This window comes from Chenopodium album, chromosome 21 (assembly GCF_948465745.1).
Source record: "Chenopodium album chromosome 21, dcCheAlbu1.1, whole genome shotgun sequence".
Taxonomy (NCBI): domain Eukaryota; kingdom Viridiplantae; phylum Streptophyta; class Magnoliopsida; order Caryophyllales; family Amaranthaceae; genus Chenopodium; species Chenopodium album.
The window spans coordinates 13,193,199-13,215,686 of record NC_137854.1 but is presented as its reverse complement, the minus strand read 5'-3'; the positions used below and the strand labels follow the sequence as shown (position 1 = coordinate 13,215,686).

The 22,488-nt window shown below is 33.3% G+C and overlaps 2 protein-coding genes across 3 annotated transcripts; one reads left to right on the top strand and one right to left on the bottom strand.

Moving 5' to 3' along the window:
* Positions 1-4,058: 4,058 nt before the first annotated feature.
* On the top strand, positions 4,059-11,849 carry LOC145601540 (protein FLX-like 3). Of its 2 annotated transcripts, XM_081657578.1 has the most exons (4): positions 4,059-4,279; positions 8,921-9,448; positions 10,739-10,884; positions 11,338-11,849. In XM_081657578.1, the coding sequence occupies exons 2-4, from the start codon at positions 8,922-8,924 to the stop codon at positions 11,457-11,459; spliced, it is 795 nt and encodes a 264-aa protein (XP_081513704.1). In that variant the 5' UTR covers positions 4,059-4,279; position 8,921; the 3' UTR covers positions 11,460-11,849. The 2 variants fall into 2 exon arrangements, with proteins under 2 accessions (XP_081513704.1, XP_081513703.1); XM_081657577.1 differs by lacking the exon at positions 4,059-4,279 and having other exon boundaries at positions 8,913-9,448.
* A 4,000-nt stretch (positions 11,850-15,849) lies between these two features.
* Positions 15,850-19,745, bottom strand: LOC145601914 (homocysteine S-methyltransferase 1-like). Its single transcript, XM_081658001.1, has 7 exons — positions 19,478-19,745; positions 19,298-19,354; positions 17,576-17,781; positions 17,284-17,413; positions 16,349-16,552; positions 16,188-16,259; positions 15,850-16,063 (listed from the first exon to the last, which is right to left on the bottom strand). The coding sequence occupies exons 1-7, from the start codon at positions 19,649-19,651 to the stop codon at positions 15,914-15,916; spliced, it is 993 nt and encodes a 330-aa protein (XP_081514127.1). The 5' UTR covers positions 19,652-19,745; the 3' UTR covers positions 15,850-15,913.
* Positions 19,746-22,488: the final 2,743 nt, after the last annotated feature.

The window sequence follows — 22,488 nt, the reverse complement described above, 5'->3', positions numbered from 1 at the left end:
CAGATCACAACACAACCCAACCTGGGCTCTGATACCATGATAAACGAGCTTGGGCCACACCCGTCACAACTGTCCACTTTATACGACCAAGGAGGTTCCAACTCAAAACCATATGGCAATGAGGGGAGTAGCCCCTTAGCCTTATAAGTGGACACGACTTTCTTCTTTCTTCATTGTGGGATACACTTCCCAATATTTCTCTTTCAATGTGGGACAACACTTTCACTAACATGTGGGTTTGATCATGGGCTCGATCAACACAAGTATAGGTAATCACATGTTACAACAAGTCATTTAGGTCTGTCCTTACGCGGTATACCTCGCTTCTTCACATGACAAGCAGCCCCAGACGCTTCACCAGCACCCTCCTTCACTTTTGACGCAGCAAGTTCAGCCTCCTATATCAACACCAAGAGTGACATACTTTATTAATGAAGTTTCTTATATATAACTGTAGGGAATATTTCAAGCATCATGACCCCAAACTTGAACCCCACTGTGATCATATACTTAAGTATGGTGGCGTTCCAAAGGGAAGAAAAAGAGAGCAAAAGAGTCGCCAACAAGTTTTAGGAACTTGTAAACCCAAAAGACAATCCAAAAGGACCATCAACTACTCCATAAGGTCTTGAACCAAACAGGGTTCGGGGATGAGGGTACGAATCCAATCTACAAAAGAAAGAACCCGCCCTATAAAATAGGCATCTACTTTGTTCTGCTCGTATTCATGCGCGCTTTTCGAATAACATACAAACATTATATTAAACCTAACCTGTTTATCTATGTTGGTTGAAATTAATGCACAAATAATACTATTATTGGCGATCACTTGAATTAAAATTACATTAGCCTAAACAAAATTAATAATTATCTTATTAAGCGTGATTTCAAGTACAAATTCCCTTTAACAATCATAAAAGGTGTGATCAAGTAATAACAATAAAAAATAAATCAAGCAACATAATAATATATAAACAATAACAACGATGATAATAACATGATATAATAAAGCTTAAATATAATAGCAAGATCCTAGGCATGATACTAACAAGATTAATAACAAATCCTAGCATGTCACTAAGCAATAAAGATCAAAGCTTTAAACCTAACATGGTACTAACATGATATTAGAAAGAGTAAAGGCACCCTAAACATGATACTAGAAAGCATAAAATAACATCCTAACATGATACTAGGAATTAAACATTAATAAGCATGCTTTCTACATTGAAAGAGAGTAATAAGATTACATACTTTGAAGCCTGGTACCTCTTTCTAATAACAAAATACACAAGTTAGTAAACTTCAATGAAAATAATAAAGAATAAAAAGAATTAAATTGAAATCAAATTAAATAAAGTTTTGACTAGTTTTGGACCAAACCCTCAGAAATTATCAAACCTTGCACGTCTAGGGCGAAGGCAACTTCGAACTTGGCTAGGTGTTTCAAGATCTTGTGAATGCGGAATTGTGTTTGAAAAAAGTTGGTTTAGAAAGAGAGAGAGAGAGAAATTAAGAATTAAGTAATTCTTGATGAGAGTTGATAGAAAGAATTGATGAGAATTGATGAAAGTTGATTGTTGATGAATAAAAACAGAGGTCGAGGACCCTATTTATAAGAAAAACAGTCCGGAAAATCATAGAATTTGATAAGGAATAAAACTCCACTCTGTCGCCAGAAAACTAGACCTGTCGCCAGGCGACAGAGTCTGTCGCGAGGCGACAAGCCTGTCGTTTGGCGACAGAGACAGTTTTTGCGGATTTTGTTTTTATCATATCTTTTGATCTAGAAGTCCAAATAAGTCATATAATATGTCGTTAGAAAGCTCTTGAAGTCTACTTTCTAATTCAATTAGAATAAGATTAAAATACTTTGTAGATAAAAAGATATGGCCGAAATAGTGAAAGAGTGTCAGTTTTGGATAGAGTTTCGTATATCTTTAATATCTTTTTCGTTATAGCTCGGATTTATTATTATAATATATCATTGGAAAGATAATTTAAAGATCTATCCAACCATATAAAATTTGGATAAAAAAATATGAGGCACGAAAATAATATCTGACTATCTTTGAACATCTTTAAATCCGAATAGAATTAGAAAAGTTTTAAAAAAGGAAAGTTTATATTCAAATCAAATTCCATGATCTTATCTTTTCAAAAAAGGATAATTAAGATATTTTAGAAACTTATAGAAGATTATAATCAATCCTAATTAGTTTAGGAATAGGATTAAACCTTTGGACCCTCCTCATGATCATTGGGTCGTAGGTAAAATCCGGTTTGGGTCCAGTTTAGTATTTTGGCCATAACTTCCTCATTATTCATCGGAATTGGGCTTATAATATATCGTTGGAAAGGTCTTTTAAATCCCCATACAACTACACCATTATTGGACCCTAATTATGAACCAAACTAAACTGGTTTGGCTATTTTCAAACAAATAGAGTTATTTTCAAAAACAGAGAGAAAAGAATTTTAATAAAACTAAACCGCAACACTTGACTTTCAACCACTTTCACCTCATTCGGTTATGGTTCGACGCGAAAGACATTCATCACTGGGTTTGGTTTTTGGGGAGACACAAATGGGTGTCTACATTAACCCACGACATACATTAATAATGGAGTTTCCTACAACACACACAAAAATATAACCTAATACGAATTTTCACTTGAGTTGAAGCCTTTGTGTAGACACCTAAAAATGTCTACAAATCAAATCAAACATGAATTACTAGATCTGTAAAATAAATAACAAATAATTAATAATTTAATGTACAACAAAACATTGTATATTAAATGAATTTCTGGAAAAAAAAAACAAATATTTTCAAGCCAAAGATGAATTTTTTTCAAAATATCATTAAGAACATGAAGAACATAACAAGAAAGAGAGAGACAAAATCGAAATTCAGAATGCAAAAAATTTAAGCCTAAGATAAATATGCGATGAATTAGTCATGAATTATATAATATACATTGTATTAAAAAAAATAATTACATAAAAAATCCGGATAAAAAATAAATTAATTTGAAGGTATGAACATGAAGAACAAGAAGAAGAAGAGAGAGAAGAGAGAAAAACAAAACCAGAAAACAATCAGCCAAAAAAATGAGAGAAAAGAGAAAGGGGTGGTTGGGAATGTGGGATTGTATGGGGTCATTTAATTTGCATTGAAAACACAAACTGATTTGAAATAATTTGAAATTTTTGGTTTGAAATTTGAATGAAATAATAAAATAGATTATTTTAGAGGCCCAAACCTTTTACCAATCAAATTTTGCCACATCATCAGTTGATACATGGCCCACATAAACTCGATTTATGTGTAGCCTTTGCAATTTTGTGTGCTAGTATTTAAAAGTTGTCTGTTTTGTGTGATATTTACCGTAAGTTTTACTCGTACACCGTACTATTTAGCTAGTGCGTGGTTCCTACAGGCGCCTGTACCATGCATTGTACAGACGTTTCTCGCAGAAAGAACATATTATACAAATGTAAAGAACATACACCTATAGTAAAAAGAACATACTATTAAATTGTAATGAACACATATCTAAAGTAAAAGGAACATATTTTTACCTAAAAAGATTGAAAAGAACATATTTCCATGTTATTTTATTGTCAGTGTAATGTACTTTTATTTGTAATATTTATGTTTAGCTACATGTTCTTTCCGCGTTTCCAAGCATGGTACCACCGTGTGTAGCTTAAAATCTATGAACTATTACTAAAACAAAACTTTGCTGACACCATCAACTCTACAACTATCCTACGTGTCATCCTCAAATTAAATTTTTCCCTCCAATTCTATGTATGATGACATTAATTATTAATAATTTTTTATTTTTTTTTTGTAATCTACACTTTTGAATTCAATGCATAAGTATCTATATAAAATTTAATTAACCGAAATCTAATTATAATTTATTTTTAGATAATTTTAATCTTCATATACAATCTAATGCAAGTATGCAACTAAACATCAGTTACAAGAAAGGTTAATTTTAATCGATAACCTAGTTTTCACTATTTAGCAATTAGCACAGGCCAACTACTTTGCAAATGCCATGACGAAAGAACCTGCGCGCATCTGATACCACCAGGCACCAGCTCACGTTCAGGCGTTGAATCTCTTTTCAGTCATTATAAAGTCGGCGAGTCTTCTTCTTCAACACTTTCTTACTTTCTCTCTCCTCCATTCTCTCTCTCCTTTTCTACTGCCCGCTTTCAACACCTAAAACTTTCGGGATTCTCTGTAATTTCACATCTTCTTGTAAGTTCACCTCTTTTTCAATTCTTTCTTCTTTTATTTTTAATTTTTCATTAATTTAGGCTTGTTATTGTTTGGTGATTATAATGATGTTAGATTGTTTGTTGATTTTAATGCAATATTTCTGAATTGGGTTTTTTTTTTTTTTTTTTTTTTTTTTTTTTTATTCAATTGTCGTGAATTTTCTATTTAGGTTTAATATTGGGTTTTTCTGCAATTTGCATAATTTGTATTTGATTTCTGCCTAAGTTGTGATTTTGAGCTTCATGATTGCATGTTTTGATCTTAATCAACGCCCATATGCTTGTGAAAGACTCCAATTGCAATTCGGCACTCGTTTCGCTATTGTTAGATCGGGGTGTTGTTGGGGGTAATGTAAGGATCACAGGTTTCTTGTATCTTGTTTAATATCTTTAGGGTTGTAAGCTTTCGAATGATTGCCTTAAAACGTTACCTTGTCCGTCGTAATGGTTGATCGGCAATTCGGCATGGTAGTGTGGCTTCACTTAAATGCCTATCCCAATGAGAGTAGCCCTCAGTTACATTCGGTTCTTGATAGTATTTTATCATTCTTGTTTTGAATATTTTCGAGTATTTCCCGTTCATGCCAAACATTAAAAGCAATTGTATTGTTGGGTGGAATTGATGATGAGTATTCGTAGGTTGAGGTTACATGATTGGGTATGCCAGATTAAGGGTTATTAGGCGTAGTTGATTGTCCTACTCAGCTTAGTGAAATAGCAGCTGTCACTGCCGTTTTTTTACTCTAGAAGTCACCCTGTTTTTATAATTCGGAGATCTTATTTGGCAATTGGCACTTTGCTATTGACTGATGAATCTAGTTTGTAACTCTAGTTTTGTTGTTTTGCGGTACATTTCACTAAGAGAAACGTACTTTGGACTTCTGTAAGGCTTAGAGCAATTTTCTGCTGAAGTATTTCTGGCTCAGTTTTCTCTAGGATGCTGTTGGGTTCAGTTTACAGCATTTTTTGCCTTGTTGTTGATGAATGTATCTTGTCTCTTGTCTCCATACCTATTTGATGACATAGGTTTCTATCTATTATCCCAATTGCCGTTATATTTTCTGATTGTTTCAGCTACAACTGTCAAGTAGGTTTGATTGTCTGTAGCTTGTGAATTGGAATGTTATTGGAATTTAGGGCAGGGGCTTAATCAACTTGGTAGACATATTCGTGCATAGAATTGCTTAGATTTTCACGTCTGCTGTTTTGAATAGTTCATATGCTAATGGTTTAGATTTTTGTAGCTTACTTAGTTCATTGAGAATGCAATTCACATCTTACAAACACCAGGCGACTCTTCTCCTAGTAGGCTACTAGGTAATGCAAGTGATATTAAAATCCTTCCATAAGTGTCCTCGTCATGTGATTCACTTGTAGAATTATAGCTTCTGACCTATAATTTTAAGGAAACACTTTTGAGTTTTGACCAAGCTCTCTTTTGCAAGAATTAGTAATTAAGAATTGCCATTGTTGGATGTATAGACATGTTTATCTATTTTTGGTTACTCCTGCCTGAAAGAATTAACCACCTAACTGCAAAGGCTATCTTAGGCTGATTTGGTTGGCGCTATATATGAAATCTGCAGTGCCTGGATGATTAGAGAGTATGAGGTACGTATTTGTGATCTATTATAGAAGGGGTATGCCCTCATATCTGTTAGTTCAACCATTTAGTGTACTGTGTATGCCTGAACCCATGTTAGAATTATGCTACTCCAACTTTTACTGTCTTTCATTTTAGCCTTGTTGGCTACAAAATTCTTTGATGTATGGGTATGAAATGTGCACCTTGCACTTTCAGTTGGACATACCATTATTTGGGCAGTATATGTGGCTGTCTACAAAATACCATGAAAGGCACAAGCAAAGGTCTTCTAGAAGGGGAACATGTTATGTAAACTATATGTTTTTTCACCCATGTCCATTGCTTAATAATGTAAGAAAAGATATTAATTGTTAACTTACTGTAATGTCCCTACAATTTTTCCCCATTTGTAGACAAAGTCTCTGGTGTTCAACATTTGGGTCCATGGCATGTCACAGTTTGGAATATGTACCACTGCTCATTCCTTAAATACTCATATTCATGTTTGAATATACGTTGATGTTCTTGACGTATATTCTAACTTATTCTGAGACTCTTAGTTTTTAGGGAATGTAGTGTGTAATATTTGAGCTTCTGAGACGGTCTTTTTGATGTATAAGTATTGTTTTATTTCAATTAGGATGTAATTCTTCTGTGACCGTATCATAATTATACATCGAGATTGGTAACTTTTATAGAAATTAGAATTAGGTATTGCAAAGGATAGAACTGTCATTAATATGTGATGTAGTCCATATGTTGTTTGTTTGGATTGGTAAAAAGCTCATATGTAGATGTTTTCAGTGAGAAAACTGAGGATTTTAGATTGCATATTGACATGTCTATGAATTGTACATTGGATATGTCAATAATTTCTTCTGCTATTATGTATATCGTGGACTAGCGGTTTATAAAAGCAAGTGTGTAGCTCCTTGCCAAAGAAATGAATGAGTTTGTGTCTGTTGCTACCCTTGTCTCAAACGGTTATTCTTAAGTCTCTTCATCCAAAATTGAGTTTCCCTATGATTATTTGGGACATTCTTAAATCAGTTTTTTTTTTTTTTTTTAACAAGTAAACTTAGCTGTTGAAATACTTCCTCTATTCCAAATCTGATACTTTTTGTATTCCAAGTATTGTTTTCTTTTAGCCTCTGGCAATTTCATTAACCTTTCTCTCTTATTTAAAACCTTTCTCTCTTGCTGCACCACTAATATTTTTTTCAACAAACAATTATCTTAAAATCCATGTTAAACAAAGGAATGGGGGCTTGGGGTGAGCCTTGGGAGGATAGCCTGAAGAAGGGCTGTCATTAGAGAAGAATTTAGCCTGAGTTTGAACATAATTTTCGGTTGGACAGTTACATTTTAATAATTTTATTTTAGATGCTAAAAAGATAATGTAAAATGTTTAGATAAATATTTATAAGGATATTAGAAGTTGTACTTTGAGAAAGACTATATATTCAATTCAATTACTCTTTTTTTTTTTTCTTTTTTTTAAAAAAAAAAAAAAAAAATTCTTTTACAAACTGTATGAATTCTGTTACCATTTGGTTTCTTATAATTTGCCAAGTTGTAGATGAATCTTGTTTAATTTTCATTAACCACGATTTTGCTGTTTTCACGCAATTGATTCCATTTTACCAGATAGTGGAAGGAACCTAGGCATACATGCAAGATATTTACCAATTTTTGGCATGGTATGTGATGTGTGTGCTCTTTTCCTTTAATTACATAATTAGGTTGATGTGTAATTCATTTTCTGAATTTCACAATGAAGTAGAATCTCACTTACTTTTGCCTACCCTGTATGTTTATCTTAGATTGGATAGAGATGGTGCTGTGACATTCTGAGGAATTTTGGATCGTGGAGGCAATACTTTCTAGTTATTTATCTTCTCTCTAATGTGTGTGTGCGTGCGTGTGTGTGTGTGTGTGCACGCGCGCGTTTGGGCTGGGGGGTGTAACTAGGCTTAGTTGTATCATGGAGTATCACAGACAACTTATAGATTGATTGGAGGCAAGGAAGCCAATCGCCTTTTCTGTTCTGCTTTCAGCTTTTGTTTAACATGTTTGTTTTAGTTTTTTTTCTGTCCCTCTCTTTCTTTAGCTCAGAAGTTTTGAGGACTCAAGTTCAATGTAGTTGTAGAGACTGGTGCATATTTTTTTTGAGGGAAGCGGTACTTCATATGAATCTAAAGGTTAGAGGAAGGCTTTCTTCCTTGATTTTGGTGGGCCAATTATTGCAAATTGAATCATCTAAAGGAAGTTCATGTGATTAGGTGCAAAGTGTAGGACGGCCCTAATAAATAGCCCTTGTTAGGTGGACAAAGCACTAAAGACAACTCTTTCTTTAAGCGGGAAAGCTTTATACTTTATAGATACTTGATAGTGGTTATGAAGGCTCTTTAGATATGTCTTTAAGAAACGAATACAATACTACAATCTTTCTGTATTGATATGTTAGAGAGCTTTGTTTAAGTAGTTTTTTGAGAGTAATACCTGAAGATTTTAAACAGGAGATTCCAGGGTTACCAGCTTTTGTTTGATGTTTCAACATGGAGTTGTATAATGTGAATAAGGTGGTGTATCCTAACTTATGTAAGTCTTCCATCTTTTCTGAGTTGAAAGCATTGGAAGAGTATATAGATCGTTTTGGTCAAGATCAGGTTCCAAATTGCATCGATCATTTGAGAAGTCAAGTGGAGATATGCTGGTAAGGTATTGGTGTCCTCTGGAAACGATTTTTGACCAATTGTCTTTACAACTTAATTTAGAATTATCTGGGAGAACTTAAGACATAGTTTGACTTAACATTTCTGGTGCACCAGAGTTGCATTAGGCTTAAGCATTCCTTTGGTCTCAATTTTGGCCGATGAGCTCTCACAGGATATACAGAATTTGGTTTTCAGTAATAGGATTTGGGGACTGTTGTTATTGTTGCTTCTATCTTCTTTTGTAGTACTGCCGAGCTTTATTTCCCCTTTTGTGATCTTACCTGAGTGTCATTCGCTTTTGGTTCTGGGTTATGTTTAGCATGGCAGGGAGAAACCGTATGCCTCGCCATCCTGTTAATCCGCATGGTTTTAGAGAGGGCCCTAGGCCATTCTTTAACAGAGGACCAGGACCTCTACCTGTTTATCCTGTGGCTCTGGAGGAAGAACTTGATATTCAACACAGCGAAAACCAGAGGATTGCTGCTGAAAATCGGCATTTGCTTGATGAAAATGTGAATCTTGAAAGAGACCTGCATGCTGCTAAAGATGAAATTCACAGATTGGATGAGCTCATTAATAAACTTCAAGCTGACCATGATTTTAAGTTTATGGGTTTGATTGAGAAGAATTTGAAGATGGAAGCTGATCTACGTGCAGCTGAGCCTCTTAGAGATGAAGTGATGCGTCTTAGAGCTGAAGCTCAGAAGCTGAATGTTCTGAGACAAGATTTGACTGGTCAAATTCATGGTCTCACTCAAGAAATAGCCCGTATCCGTTCTGAAAATAAGCAGTTGAGTGCTTTGAGATCTGATGTTGATGGCATTCGCAACGAACTAGCTGAAGCCAGGTTGACAATTTATCTAGTTATTCTTTCCTTTTTGCATGCAAATTAGTAAGTCTGCTTTGCCCAAACCTAGGAATCAATATGCCTATTTAGGGAGACACGTTGGAAGTAAGTTTGTTTAGTTTGTTTAGCACAAACTTAGGAATCAATATGCCTATTTAGGGGGACATGTTGGAAGTAAGTTTGTTTAGCACAAACCTTGGAATCAGTATGCCTGTTCAAGGGGACACATTGGACACTAGCACATTGCATTTGGCTGATCCTTTAGAGTTCTGCATAATTCACAACTTACTAATCAGTACTATTCGGCTAATGGCCAACAACTCTATCATAATCCAACAAAATCCAAGTTAGGGAGAAGTTACACATTTAAGCTCCATTTGGTTTAACAAAACATTGTCAATAGAATATACTTTTCCATAGAAAACACTTTTCAGGAAAAACACAATTATTCTGTATAAATTACTAAATTAGTTTCTGTTTGTTTGGTTCCTTGCAAGAAAAAGTTTGAGAAGGAAAATGGAAATGGAAAGGCAAGGATGGATGGGAGGGTAGAAATAGGAAGGTCATAGTGAGGAAAATGTGGCTTCCCATCCTTACAAAAGGATAATGAACTCCACCCTTAACAAACCTAACACTGGAAAATGGTAATTCCCTTTTCCTGTTAATGTTTTCTCCCCTACCACTCTTTAATATCCCTCAAATACTGTAAAGATATGAGAAGCTGATGTCTCATTGTTTTTGAGGGAATCATCAATTGTTTTTTAGTTTGACTCTACATTAGATAAATTGTTGAAAAGAGTTTCAATAAAAAAATATTATAAGAGCTTATAAGGGTCTAATTGTGGCCTTGTGGGTGATAGTTGCTAGCTGCCAGGGTTATGATTCAGATCCAAATATCCAATGATGTATAAGGCTTATGATGAACAACTGTGTAGTGTTCTCAATCGGGTTAGTATCAAATAGTGCAGGACATTCAGCATCTTGTCTAGGACTCTAGGCTGTGGTACTTGATCTATAATTCATGATTGGCTCAACTTCACACATACCAACTACCAAGAGGAACTAACTTTGCAAATGTCCATGATTTTCTTAACTTTTTCATCTTTATAAATGGTTGGGACTCTTTGGTACCTCCCATACTCAAATGTGGGTATTGGCCTGTTTCTTATTTTGTCAAGAATACTGCTCAGCTTGATGTCATATATGTGAAACAATTAGTGGTCTCATCCTTTTACTGATTTCAAGTGCTCTTTTAATTTTTAGCTAAGTTCATTCCTGTGTTATATTCAGGAAAGCTTTGGAATATGAAAAGAAATCAAATGCGGAGCAGGTGCAGCAGAAGGATTCAATGGAGAAGAATCTCATGTCGATGGCTCGTGAGGTTGAAAAGCTTCGAGCAGAGCTGCTGAGCACGGATAGGAGAGGCCATGCACTTGGTAATTGGCTAAACTTCTTTTGTAGTATTGTTACAGTTATTAGTATGGGTGAATGTCACCTTCTATAAATGCCTGGAATATTTATGAAGTTGATTTAAGTAGAGATTTCCCTTTGTTATCTGTTATCCTGAAACACATTTAGGAATGTTTACACCAGAATTCTCTTTATAAAATGATTAAACTTTATTTGTGGTTGAATTTTGAGGCATTCTATTTATTCTACTTGTTTCTGTGTCTCAACCACCCCACTCCGTCTATCTGATACAGCTTTTTGTAACTTAAGTGAACATGTTTCCTACATGTTCACTTAAGTTACAGGATAAATTTCAGCATCTTGCTTTATGTGTTTGAATTTCGCAACCTATGATGACTCATTTTTACTCTATAGCTGAGCTTTTTAAGGTATTGTACACCTGTATATCTTTTTCTGAGACATCATATGGCTTCTTTTAGGTGGTGGCACCAGCTATGCTATGTACAATGGATTCCAAGATACGAGGTATTCAGGTGGAGGGCCATCTGCTGATGGGTATGGTGGAGCTTGGGGCCCTTATAATAAGCGTCCCAGACATTGACTTCCAATACCTCTGACTGGAATCCGAAGACGTGCTTACTGATCTTGGTACAGCTATCCGCTAAAAGGAAAGGAAGAGGAAGGGAGAGATTGAGATCGCGGGGGGTAGTTATAGTAATGAGATGGATCTACCCTTTAACATGTATACCTCTTCTTTTTTTTCCCTCAAAAAAAGTAGTAGTGGCTATAATTTATACAGGTTTTAATTGTTAACTAAGCCTTTACAAATTACAATGTCGTATATCCTCCTGAGAAGTGATAAAAAACTGTAAGATAAGTCTATTTAGCTTCATTGGTCTATGTTTGCTTCATACTTGTGCTGTTGGGTAATTGGTTACTGCTGCTAATGATGCCAGATTTATGACACAGCACTGTTATGATGGTAATTTAAGCCTGGGCAAGAATGCGAGCATTCAGCAGTCTTTTTTAATTTTCTTCATTTTATTTTTATGGCTGATTGACTATTATTATTTATTAGAGATCATCAGACATTTAAAACATGGAGTGTTACTCTGAAATTCCCAATGTGTAAGAAGGAAGAATAGTGAGCACATTAGAGGTATTACATTCATCATCATTTATACTATCAATTACTTACATTAGAGATTCAACTTGTTGGCGGCTCGCCTCTTGATAGATATGGTGAATGCTTGTACTGTAGCTTTAATAATATGCTCTATCTGTCAAGGATTGTCCACATGACTGTTTTTGAGTTGATAAGTAGTAAATCATCACCTTCAATTTAGATGTCTCAAAGAGGACTCTATTAGAGAAAAAGGTATATGTGAGACCTTTTTAAAGCTTAGTAGTAAAGTCAAATTAAATTTTCAAATTTCCATGGAAAATTATAAGAGTATGATTTGTACTAGTCGTGAACTTAAAAAGTCACAAAAGCATAGCCTTAGTCCTTGGACACCAAGTAAGGCTGCTAAAGGAGAAATTTCGCAACAATCAGTTGAATAAGGTTCGTTGAACCGTTGACATATCAAAGGTTAGAAACTTTTGATTGTGGACCCATCATGGTTTTTTCTTGGAAACCAAGTTCATACATCTCTATAAATATGAGAATAGTTTGTTGGTTATATTCATGTACACACATTTGTTAAAGAAAATATATAAATTCATTATTCATATACACACAAGAGTAGGGAGACGAGTTTGCTAACACAAGAGAAACAAACATGCAACAAGCTGGTCCAAGTCTTGCTGAAATTTACGTGTTCCGAAAGCTGGAAAAGAAGAAAACAGACGAACTCAGGAAGAAGATTACAAGTACTGAGAATGAAGATGGTAATTCAGATGAACAAATGCAAAGTGGTTGCTTATCATGGTTCCAAAAGAAAATACATCCGTCTTCTTTTCCTCCTACCAAAAGCTAGCAAGTTGCAAATTTGCATGGTTTAAACACTTATGATTTTTTTTTAAGGATTCAGAAACTTCATCTATGATGCAACCTTTATGAACCTTAAATAACCATAAGTATTATATTACTTTTTACCAATTTTATTATTTAGGTATTTTCATTTTTTTTTTCAAGTTACGTAACGAAGAAAAAGTCTACCAAAAAGTTGGTTTTGTAGTAGAATAATATAAAAAAGAAAGCAAAATTCATTCATGTATTGCAACTTTGTAAGCCTTAGATGTTCGCGGCCTACATATCGAAATCAATCACTTGTTTAATTTGTTTATTTGTTTATATTTTTCCTTGATGTAATTACAAATTTACAATTCCTGCTGCTTTCAAAGATAATAAGAGTTAATCCTTTCTCTTTATACTACAAGCTAAGCCATCACAAATTCATAATTATATAAAAAGTATTCAATGTTTATTCTTTTAGTGTTTATATAATGTAGTAACTGTTGTTAAAACTTACTTCCTCTGTTTTTTTTAGTTGCAACACTTCTCTTTACACGCATGTCGATTTATGTTTTCAATCGCTAATATCTTTAATTACCAATATATATATATATATATATATATATATATATATATATATATATATATATATATATATATATATATAAATTATAAACATTAGATATTAAAATTGTATAAGTCGAAACGAATCTAACAAGATCACATATGACTATATTTTTACTTAAGTATAAATAATCAAATCTAGTCAAAGTGAAACACATGAATAGTATAATGTCTTAAGTTTTAAGTATAAACTTTAAATAAAAAAAAATAAAAATTATAAACTTATGTTAAAACTTATAAAACTTACAATAATAAGTAAGTCAAATTTTCAAAAATAACGTAGTACATAAATTAGCGTATATAAAATGTTAATACTTTATTCTTTTATACAGTGTTAATCCCCTCTCTTTACAAAAATGGCTTGTATATGAGGTTGATCATGGTCCATCCTTCAAATACACAAAGATAATAAAAAAATAAAAAATAAATAAAAAAAAAACATAAATTGAATAACTACAATCTTAGACGGAATAATCAACGGCATAGGAGCCTTAGAAAAGATTAAAAGTGTACGTCTTTTTTTTTAACGATAAGGAGAAGGACCCTGACCGAACTTCAACTATCACGGTTTTTTTGATACGGTATTTGCGGGCCAAATACTTTAAAAATAAAAGGGAAAGGGTAGTAAGGTATCCCCACCTTCATAGTGCTTCTAGTGAGGATTGAACCTTAACCCCAAAGTTGGAAGGTGCAATCTTTTCCACTAGACTAAACTTAGCTTGGTAAAGTGTATATTATTGATGCCAAAATGTTTTGAAGACGCTAGAGGTTTTATGGAATATTTGACCCTTATTGATGTGTGACTCTTTATGTTACATCATCTTGAAAAATGACAATAGTATAATCAAACTTGCTCACATACGCCTTTAATACCTTAAAACGAAGTATCATTATTTTTCATATATTTTTTCAAGAGAAAGTACGGATGATTACTACCCTGTTAGTAAAGTACAGCATTAATATCCTATTAGTACTCTACTAATAGAGTACTAGAGTATGACATTAACCACCATACTAATCGTCATGGCTCATGTCATTCAACAGCTTAAGACTAAAATTAAAATAGAGGACATAAAATCATGTTTAGCCTTGGCCCTTGGGCACCAAGTTAGACAAAATGACAAATGACAACAACAATTTTATATGTTAAAAAAATACATTATTGTGGGCCCGTCATGATTTTTTCTTGGAGACCAAGCCCATACTTCCTATAAAAGAGAAGCCCATAACATTAAACATAAATACTTGTCTCAATTTAACTCACTTTGGTAGTTAGTTTGGTGACGTACCAAATTTTGTAGGTTCATTCATCATTTTCATTTACAAGATCAAATAGTGAGACAAGTTTGCTAAAACCAGAGTGAAAAATGGCACAAATAGCCGAAGTTCACGTGTTGCGAATGCTGGAAAAGCAAAAAACAGAAGAACGAAAGAGAACGGAGAGAATGAAGAACACTACAACAACTACTACTACTAGTACTACGACAACTACAAGTAGTACTAGGAGTGAACATGATAGTAAAGATGATGGAAGTGAAAAGAAAAGCAGTAAGCTAAAAAGTGGTTGCATATCTTGGTTCCGAAAGAAGATACATCCTTCTTCATTGCCTCCTACCAAAAGCTAGCTATAGCAAGGATTACATTCGCTCCGATCTCATAGGTTCCATGCTATGTATGTAATCTAGTTTTGCTACGCCGATAATGGAGATGAATACATCAAATGCTGTTTTTGGTCAAACTGAAAGTTGCAAGTAAAATCTTATTGTATTGTAATTTTGTAAGCTATGGTTTATCCCCTAGTTTTGGTTTTTTTTTTTTTTTTTTTTTTTTTTTTTTTTTTTTTTTGTTGATATAGCTTGTAAGTATTGATGTTTGTACTTGTATAATGTTTAGTTATTCAAAACTCGCTCAGTCCAAAGTATTGGTCAATGACTCAATGGTCATAACTTTTTTTCTTTTTTAATCAGGTCATGTAATAAAGAATTAACAAGTTGATCATTATTTAATTGTGATTAATTATACAGAGTACTTTATAAGATTAACTGCTGAAGTACAAAGTACCTAATAACATTAATAGGATTTGCAAAGTCCTACCATTTATGTGTCAAAAAAAAAAAAAAACAAAACTCATTTTGCTAGTTGCAGCTTCTAAAAATAATTTGCTAGTTTTTCTTTCCAAAATAAAAAAAATTTGCTAGTTACAGCCTATAAATTAGAGGGCGGCAGAGATGTGGTGGAGGGTGGAGAAGAAGAGGGTGAAAGGGTGGCATACTCACTATTGATGGTTGTTAATAGGAGGTGAGACAAAATTGGTTAAAGTGTAAAGAATAATATGAAACGGAGAAGTACGAATATATTTTTTTCCCTGAAAGAAGAGAGGGAGTGACTAGGGGGGCAAGTAACAAGAGAATAGCAAACAAAACAGAATGTTTATAGGAATTGCACAAGTAAAATAATGTTTACAAACAAAAAAATTACAAATCAAGGTTTCTCTTCATGGCTTTAGAAATATCCCGAACAGTTGCAGGTGATGTCCTACAACACCCACCAATAAGCTTAGCTCCTGAATCACGCCATCTTATAGCCAATGACCCAAAATCATTATCCTTCGAACATTTGGGTTGCTGCAGCATTAAACAGCACAAAGAAGATAATTCAGAAACAACACTCTGAGATTAGAATACAAGATTATGTCAGGAATAACGAAAAACATGCATAAATTAGAGGAAGCTCAAGCCAGTTCCTCACCAGCCATCTCTTTGCTTTTCCATCCCATGTCTCACCACTGTTTGGATAAACTGCTATCAGCTTGTCTGTCAGCTGTAAATTATAGAAAGAAGGCGATGAGAATCTCATACAAAATTTGAAAGCTCTGACAGCAGATATCAATTAAATTTGATGCAGTATACCTTCTTAAATTTGCGAATTAGACCATCAACATATTGTGGCGGTGCACAGTTTATTCCTACAATTGCAACCTTCTTACTCTTATTGACAACATTGAGACATTCTTCGAAGCTTTCTCCTGATGAGGCATGCTCGCCATCTACTGAGCTATAGCAGATCCATGCCGGAATGTTGATATTTTCTTCCTCAAGCAACTCGACAATAGCCTGCAAATTAATATTGCAATTTAGGGGATGCCACGTTATTTCTCATAAGTAACACAGATTTGCTGCAGACATCTTTGCACATGACAGAAATTTGAAACACAGGGGAGCTAAACATTGCAAAAGGAGTACATGTATTTATCCTAAACATCACATATCTAGTTTGGTCAGTCAATGACGTTAGAACCATCCTTTGCAAATGAACCATCCTTTGCAAATGAACTGTAATGAAAACGCATTAAACCAGAAACCGAAGAGAGAGCAAAGCTCTACTGGTCTACTCAACATGCTCATTCCTTTTTATTTATTTTTTGATTAGCATTGTATAGTATAAATGAACATATTATCTATCCTGCACTAGTTACTACTTCAGTGAGTTCTGTCTAACCCCTTTGTTTCGTACCTTCTCCACTGTCACCTAAAGTCAGCGATAAAAGGTGTTTAAAATACACGGGAAAGACACTTGACAAGCTGGTAAGTGTCTGTCATGTAAGAAGAATGATACAAGACTCAGAAAGTGATCAAGTTCAAGGCCAACACAAGCTAAATAACAATTCTGAAATGGATAAAGAATACTTTCTGAAGACATTTAACTCAGGTTTTTTTTTCTCCATCTAAATTTGTTGAGTACAACTGTACAAACCAGAAACTGACAATATTTATGAGGTACCAGAGTCATCTACATGAAATGCATTAATGCACCAACAAAATATATTTGGTTAGGAACAGCAAACCTGAGTTTCAAGTCTGTTGGGAATTGTTTCAAATGCTAATATGTCCGGACTAGCTCCAGCTAAAACTTGTACTCTTCGCCTATGGAAATCCTTTAGCTTCGCCACATCAATATTTTGTCCATAATGTCCACTGCAAGAAAGACAGGTTTATATTTAAAATTTAGATCACCGTATGTGGACATAGCAAATTATCACCAGCTGTCAAACATCAAAGCTAGTAAGTTGAAATCAAAACAGGACATCATATATTCAGAGAATTGATGCAAGATTAGTTAATTCACGTAGAAATCACCTGTATTCTGAGCCATCAGCAAGATAAGCTCCATAACTTCCTACTGATGCTGCCACCAAGGCCCTATTATAACTATTTTCCGCATTTTTACTAACAGCATTCCAAAACTCATCACGGGCATCAATAGCTAATCTAACACTCTTCTCCAGCAATGACTCTGCTTCTTGCATTGACAGGCCCCTTGACAAAAATCCTGGAATGGTTGCCTGTAAGAGGTAAAACATCCTGAGGTTAGAGTATTAGACAGAACAATTCAAAGTAAACCATACCACGATCCCTAACTGGATAACTCTAGTATATTCAATATCTAAACAGACTTCATTAAGTTCTATGTCACACGAAATTAGCCCTAGGTCCAAGAAAGAGTACATTTTATGACATTCAGGTTACTTTCTCTATCACATAAACCATCTTCATCCTCACTGTCACCAGCTACAGTATACTGATTCAGTCTATGTCAACTTAATGGGTAAATTGAAGATAATGTTAGAAAACTTTTCATTTGAATTCACCAATTGGTTAGTGAGTTAGTCGATCCACCACTTCTAGAGAATAGATTAGTGGAGTTATATGGCTTCAAGAAGGTGCAAGACTGCAAGCCATACATCCAATAAGGTTTTTTGGCTATTCTCAATCTATAAACCTTCAAAGTACTGTGGACACAATCCAAAATACGGTTACTTTCCAATATATACCAATGCAAACCTTTCAAAGCCTCAATTACAAGACCCTTTGCATGCCTATCCAAGCTTATAAGTATTCTTAGGTTGCTGACTATAACATCAGCATTATCACCTTATTTGTCCTAATTTGCTGATAATCATGTTGAAGATTGAGTTAATTGATTTCTTATAATTATGTACCGGTAGAATACAACTTAACTGGAGCAATCAAGTCGGGGCTTGGGAGCAGAACGCCTAAGACTTAGGATCAAAACATCTAGGATAGCGGTAAGAATAAAATGGATGGTAATACTTATACGCAACAATATGGTTAGGCTCTGAAGCAAACTGATGGAGACGTAGCATAAAACAGTAGCGTAAACCTTTACATTTGCAATGTTAAAGAAATACTAATTCTTTAAACTTCGGAAAAAGACCCATTTTATAATTGTTCTTCATACATTCCTGTAATAAACTCTTATTCCTTAAAATCAACCCAAAGTCAAAGAAATCCGTGTCAATGAATTCTTTCTCTACCTTGTCAAAGGTCAAAGTTCTCAGCACAAGAAATTCTTTGATTCGAAAAGCGTTTGTCAACACATAAAGTTTACCAATTTCACCAACCATTTTTGTTGTAATGACTTTAGAAGTAGTTTTTGAGCAATATCAAATCAACATTCCAGCAGCATCTATCACAAGCTTTATTTTAATTTTTTTTTTTTAAAAAAAAACTTCCACAAATGATTCTATTACCTTTAAGTCTTAAACACAATATACTACCTAAAAAACTCTCATATTTTTGTTAATACACAAATAATTTAAATTACACAAACATAATAACCATTTTCCTTAATTCCGGTCAATCGGAGTAATTCTCCAAGACACCAACCCAATTGAAATGTTACCCCCCTCCATTCAAAACCTACCTCACCAACTCTAATTGCAAGCAACAATATTAACATTCAACAACACCACCAATATTTTTGTAAGAACAAATCAACAACAATAATAACAAAGATAAAACAAATTACAAAAAGATATTTAAAAAAAAAATGGTGACCTGATAAGATGAAGTAACCAAAACATCTGCACCAGCTTCCAGATATTCCAAATGAACCTACAAATTAGTTTAACACAAATTAGTCAATTACCACATTAATTCTAAAGTACATTCTATTTTACTTTCATCCCATTTCAATCCAAAGTACAAAATTGAAAATTCAAATAATTAAAAATGTACCAGTTTGATAAGATGAGGATCATTGATTAAACAAACGGCGCTCCAAAGAGGATCGTCAAAAGAAGCGCCATGGATTTCAAGCTGAGTAGCAAGACCTCCGTCAATAACACCGCATCCTCCTGCTTTCTCAATCGTTTCTTTTAGCAATGTCGTTGTTGCTTCTTCTTTACCCATTCTGTTTGTCTCTCTATATTTTCTCTTTCTCTTTCTATATTTTCTCTCTCTAGAATGTAGGAGAAGGTATGAGTTGGTAAGAGAAAGCTTTACGAAAGAGCAGACATGGAAGAATTTAAGGTGACGCTAACGCATGTGTCGTGTTTTTTTTTTAATTTTTTTTCGGGGAATTGAAAATAATTTGTGGTTTCTCACCTGGTCGCTCATATGAACATTATTCATAGGAAGTAGTCCAAATACATGATCTCTTTTTAACTTAAACTAGTGTGTACCCCGGACGATGTCCCGTGTTGCTAATTTGTGTACTTTTTACTTTAATTTAAAAATTATGTTCGACTATTTGGATAGTTAATATGTGTAGTTTCGGGCGTTGCCTAGGATGTAACTTTTTTTTTTTATTTTTTTTTTACATCATATGTATTTTTATTTTTTATCTTGTGAAAAATAAATGAATTATACTACCTCTAATTTATTTAATAAATGAAAGGAATATTATAATATTATGTGAAACTTAAAACGTTAATAATAGTTGGTTGAGATGGTAAAAGTATTAATTATGTATATTGGAGGTTATGGGTTCGAATCTTATTGAAAGCATATTTTATTTTGTTAAATGAAGGGGCTAGCTTTCGTGGTGCATATACGTTGGATGATGATGTGGCATTGTGACATAGGTACAAATAAAGTGTCATGTGGCACCGTTTCTTTAAAAGAAACGCCTTTTAATATATAGTATAGATATATAGTATAGATATTAAGTACTCCTTCCGTCCCTAAATTACATTCCTCTTTCTCTCTATTAGGGACGGAGGGAGTACAGAGTATTATTAGGTGTGTTTTTTTCGGTGTCTAATTTCACTATGTTTTACTCCCTTCGTTCCTAAATTACATTCCTGTTTGGAAATTTACACGGGAATTAAGAAGGGAAGAATAAGACAAATAACAATAACTAGATAATACAATGGGAAGTACAAAGATAGATTAGTTATTACTCATGACATGCCACATGCCATCATCCTTTGCAAAAAAAAAAAGGACCAATCACATGCTCCTAATTGAAAATTTTTAACCAATCATATTCATTGTAATGTGGCACAAGGACTATGAGTGAGATTAGGTAAGGATGAGTGAGAAAGCATTAAATATAAACCAGAAAAAGAGAGTTGATTTACTAAAAAAACTTACCAAAAATAGAAAGAAGGAATGTAATTTTCGAATACCAAAAATAAAAAGGATGAATGTAATTTAGGGACGGAGGGAGTAAATACATACTTCCTCTATTTTTTTATATGCATCAGTTTGAGTGGCACATTTGTCGAGACGCTACTTTGACCATAAATATCTTTAATTTATATTAGTAAAAATTGTAACAAAATTATATTATGAAACTAGACATTATGACGAATCTAGTGATATATAATATAATAAAATTTACTCATTTTTTAGAGGTGAAAAATTAAGTCAACCATGGTATGTGAATAGCGCAATTGTCAAAGTGATGCATATAAAAAAAAGGAGGGAGTAGTATTTATAAGGATTTTGCTAATGAACACTCTAGATTGTTAAGTAAGTATTTAAATTTTTCTAAATAATACTGTAGTACATAGTAATGGAGTATTAATTTGGGAATGCATGTTAAAATAATGTGCCAATCGGTATAATTGACGTTTACTCATATTTTAATTTAATATTTTCACTTTTAGTTATCTTATCCAACGCCTCTAAGCGTTTATCATTTATGAAACAATTAGTATAAAAAGTTGATATGAAGTATTCAAAAACAATACAAGTATATCAAATGATTTTATTGCTTAATAAGTTTACACATAACTACATTAAGGTTATGAGAATTAAGGTTTGCCTAGTGGTCGGAGGTCGTCCTTTCAACCTTGTCAGTTGTGAAAGAGGTTTGTTCCTCATCCCAAGCAAGTACAAACCCTTAATTAAAAATATTTTTTTTTTTTTTTAAAAAAAAAAAAAAAAAAAAAAAAAAAAAAAAAAAAAAAACTACATTAAGATTACATATAAAACACCAAACATTCCCATCAAAAAAAAGAAAACCAAACATTAATACATTACTAAATAGTAAATACCAAAGGTATTTCAAAAAAAAAAATCTATATATATATATATATATATATATATATATATATATATATATATATATATATATATATATGTATATATATATATATATGTATATATATATATATATATGTATATATATATATATGTATATATGTATATATATATATGTATATATGTATATATATATATGTATATATATTTCGTATATAGTAAAGGCATTCCAGCTAACACATTTTGATTTCAACCCAAAAAGTTCATATCCTTTAAGGGCATGTTCACATTTACTGAATTGAACTGAACTGATTGTAGCTGAATTGAACTGAACTAAAATGAATATTTTATGAGAGAGGGAAATTAGGAGCTGAACTGAACTGAACTGAATTAAGTAGATGTAAACAGCCCCTAAGCCTTTTGTCTGAAGCATAGCCTAATTTTGGCTTAGAAAAACAAATCCTAGTCCAATCGCCTAAACAAATCAAACTATACCATTAAGATAGGGAAAATTTGTCAAAATAATTGTATGATAAACTAAATTAGACAGAGTTTGACTAGATAATAGATATGGTAATCGAGGCAAGTTTATTTTGACTATTTAATTTAGACTAGTTCACTTAGATAACCCAACCCATATTTGCTTGCTCCAACCAACTACTTCCATCTCCGGAGTAGCATAATACTTGTATAAAGTACGGAGTATTAGTTATTACTTTCTCTATTTTACTGGACTAGGGGAGCCAACGCGCGCGATG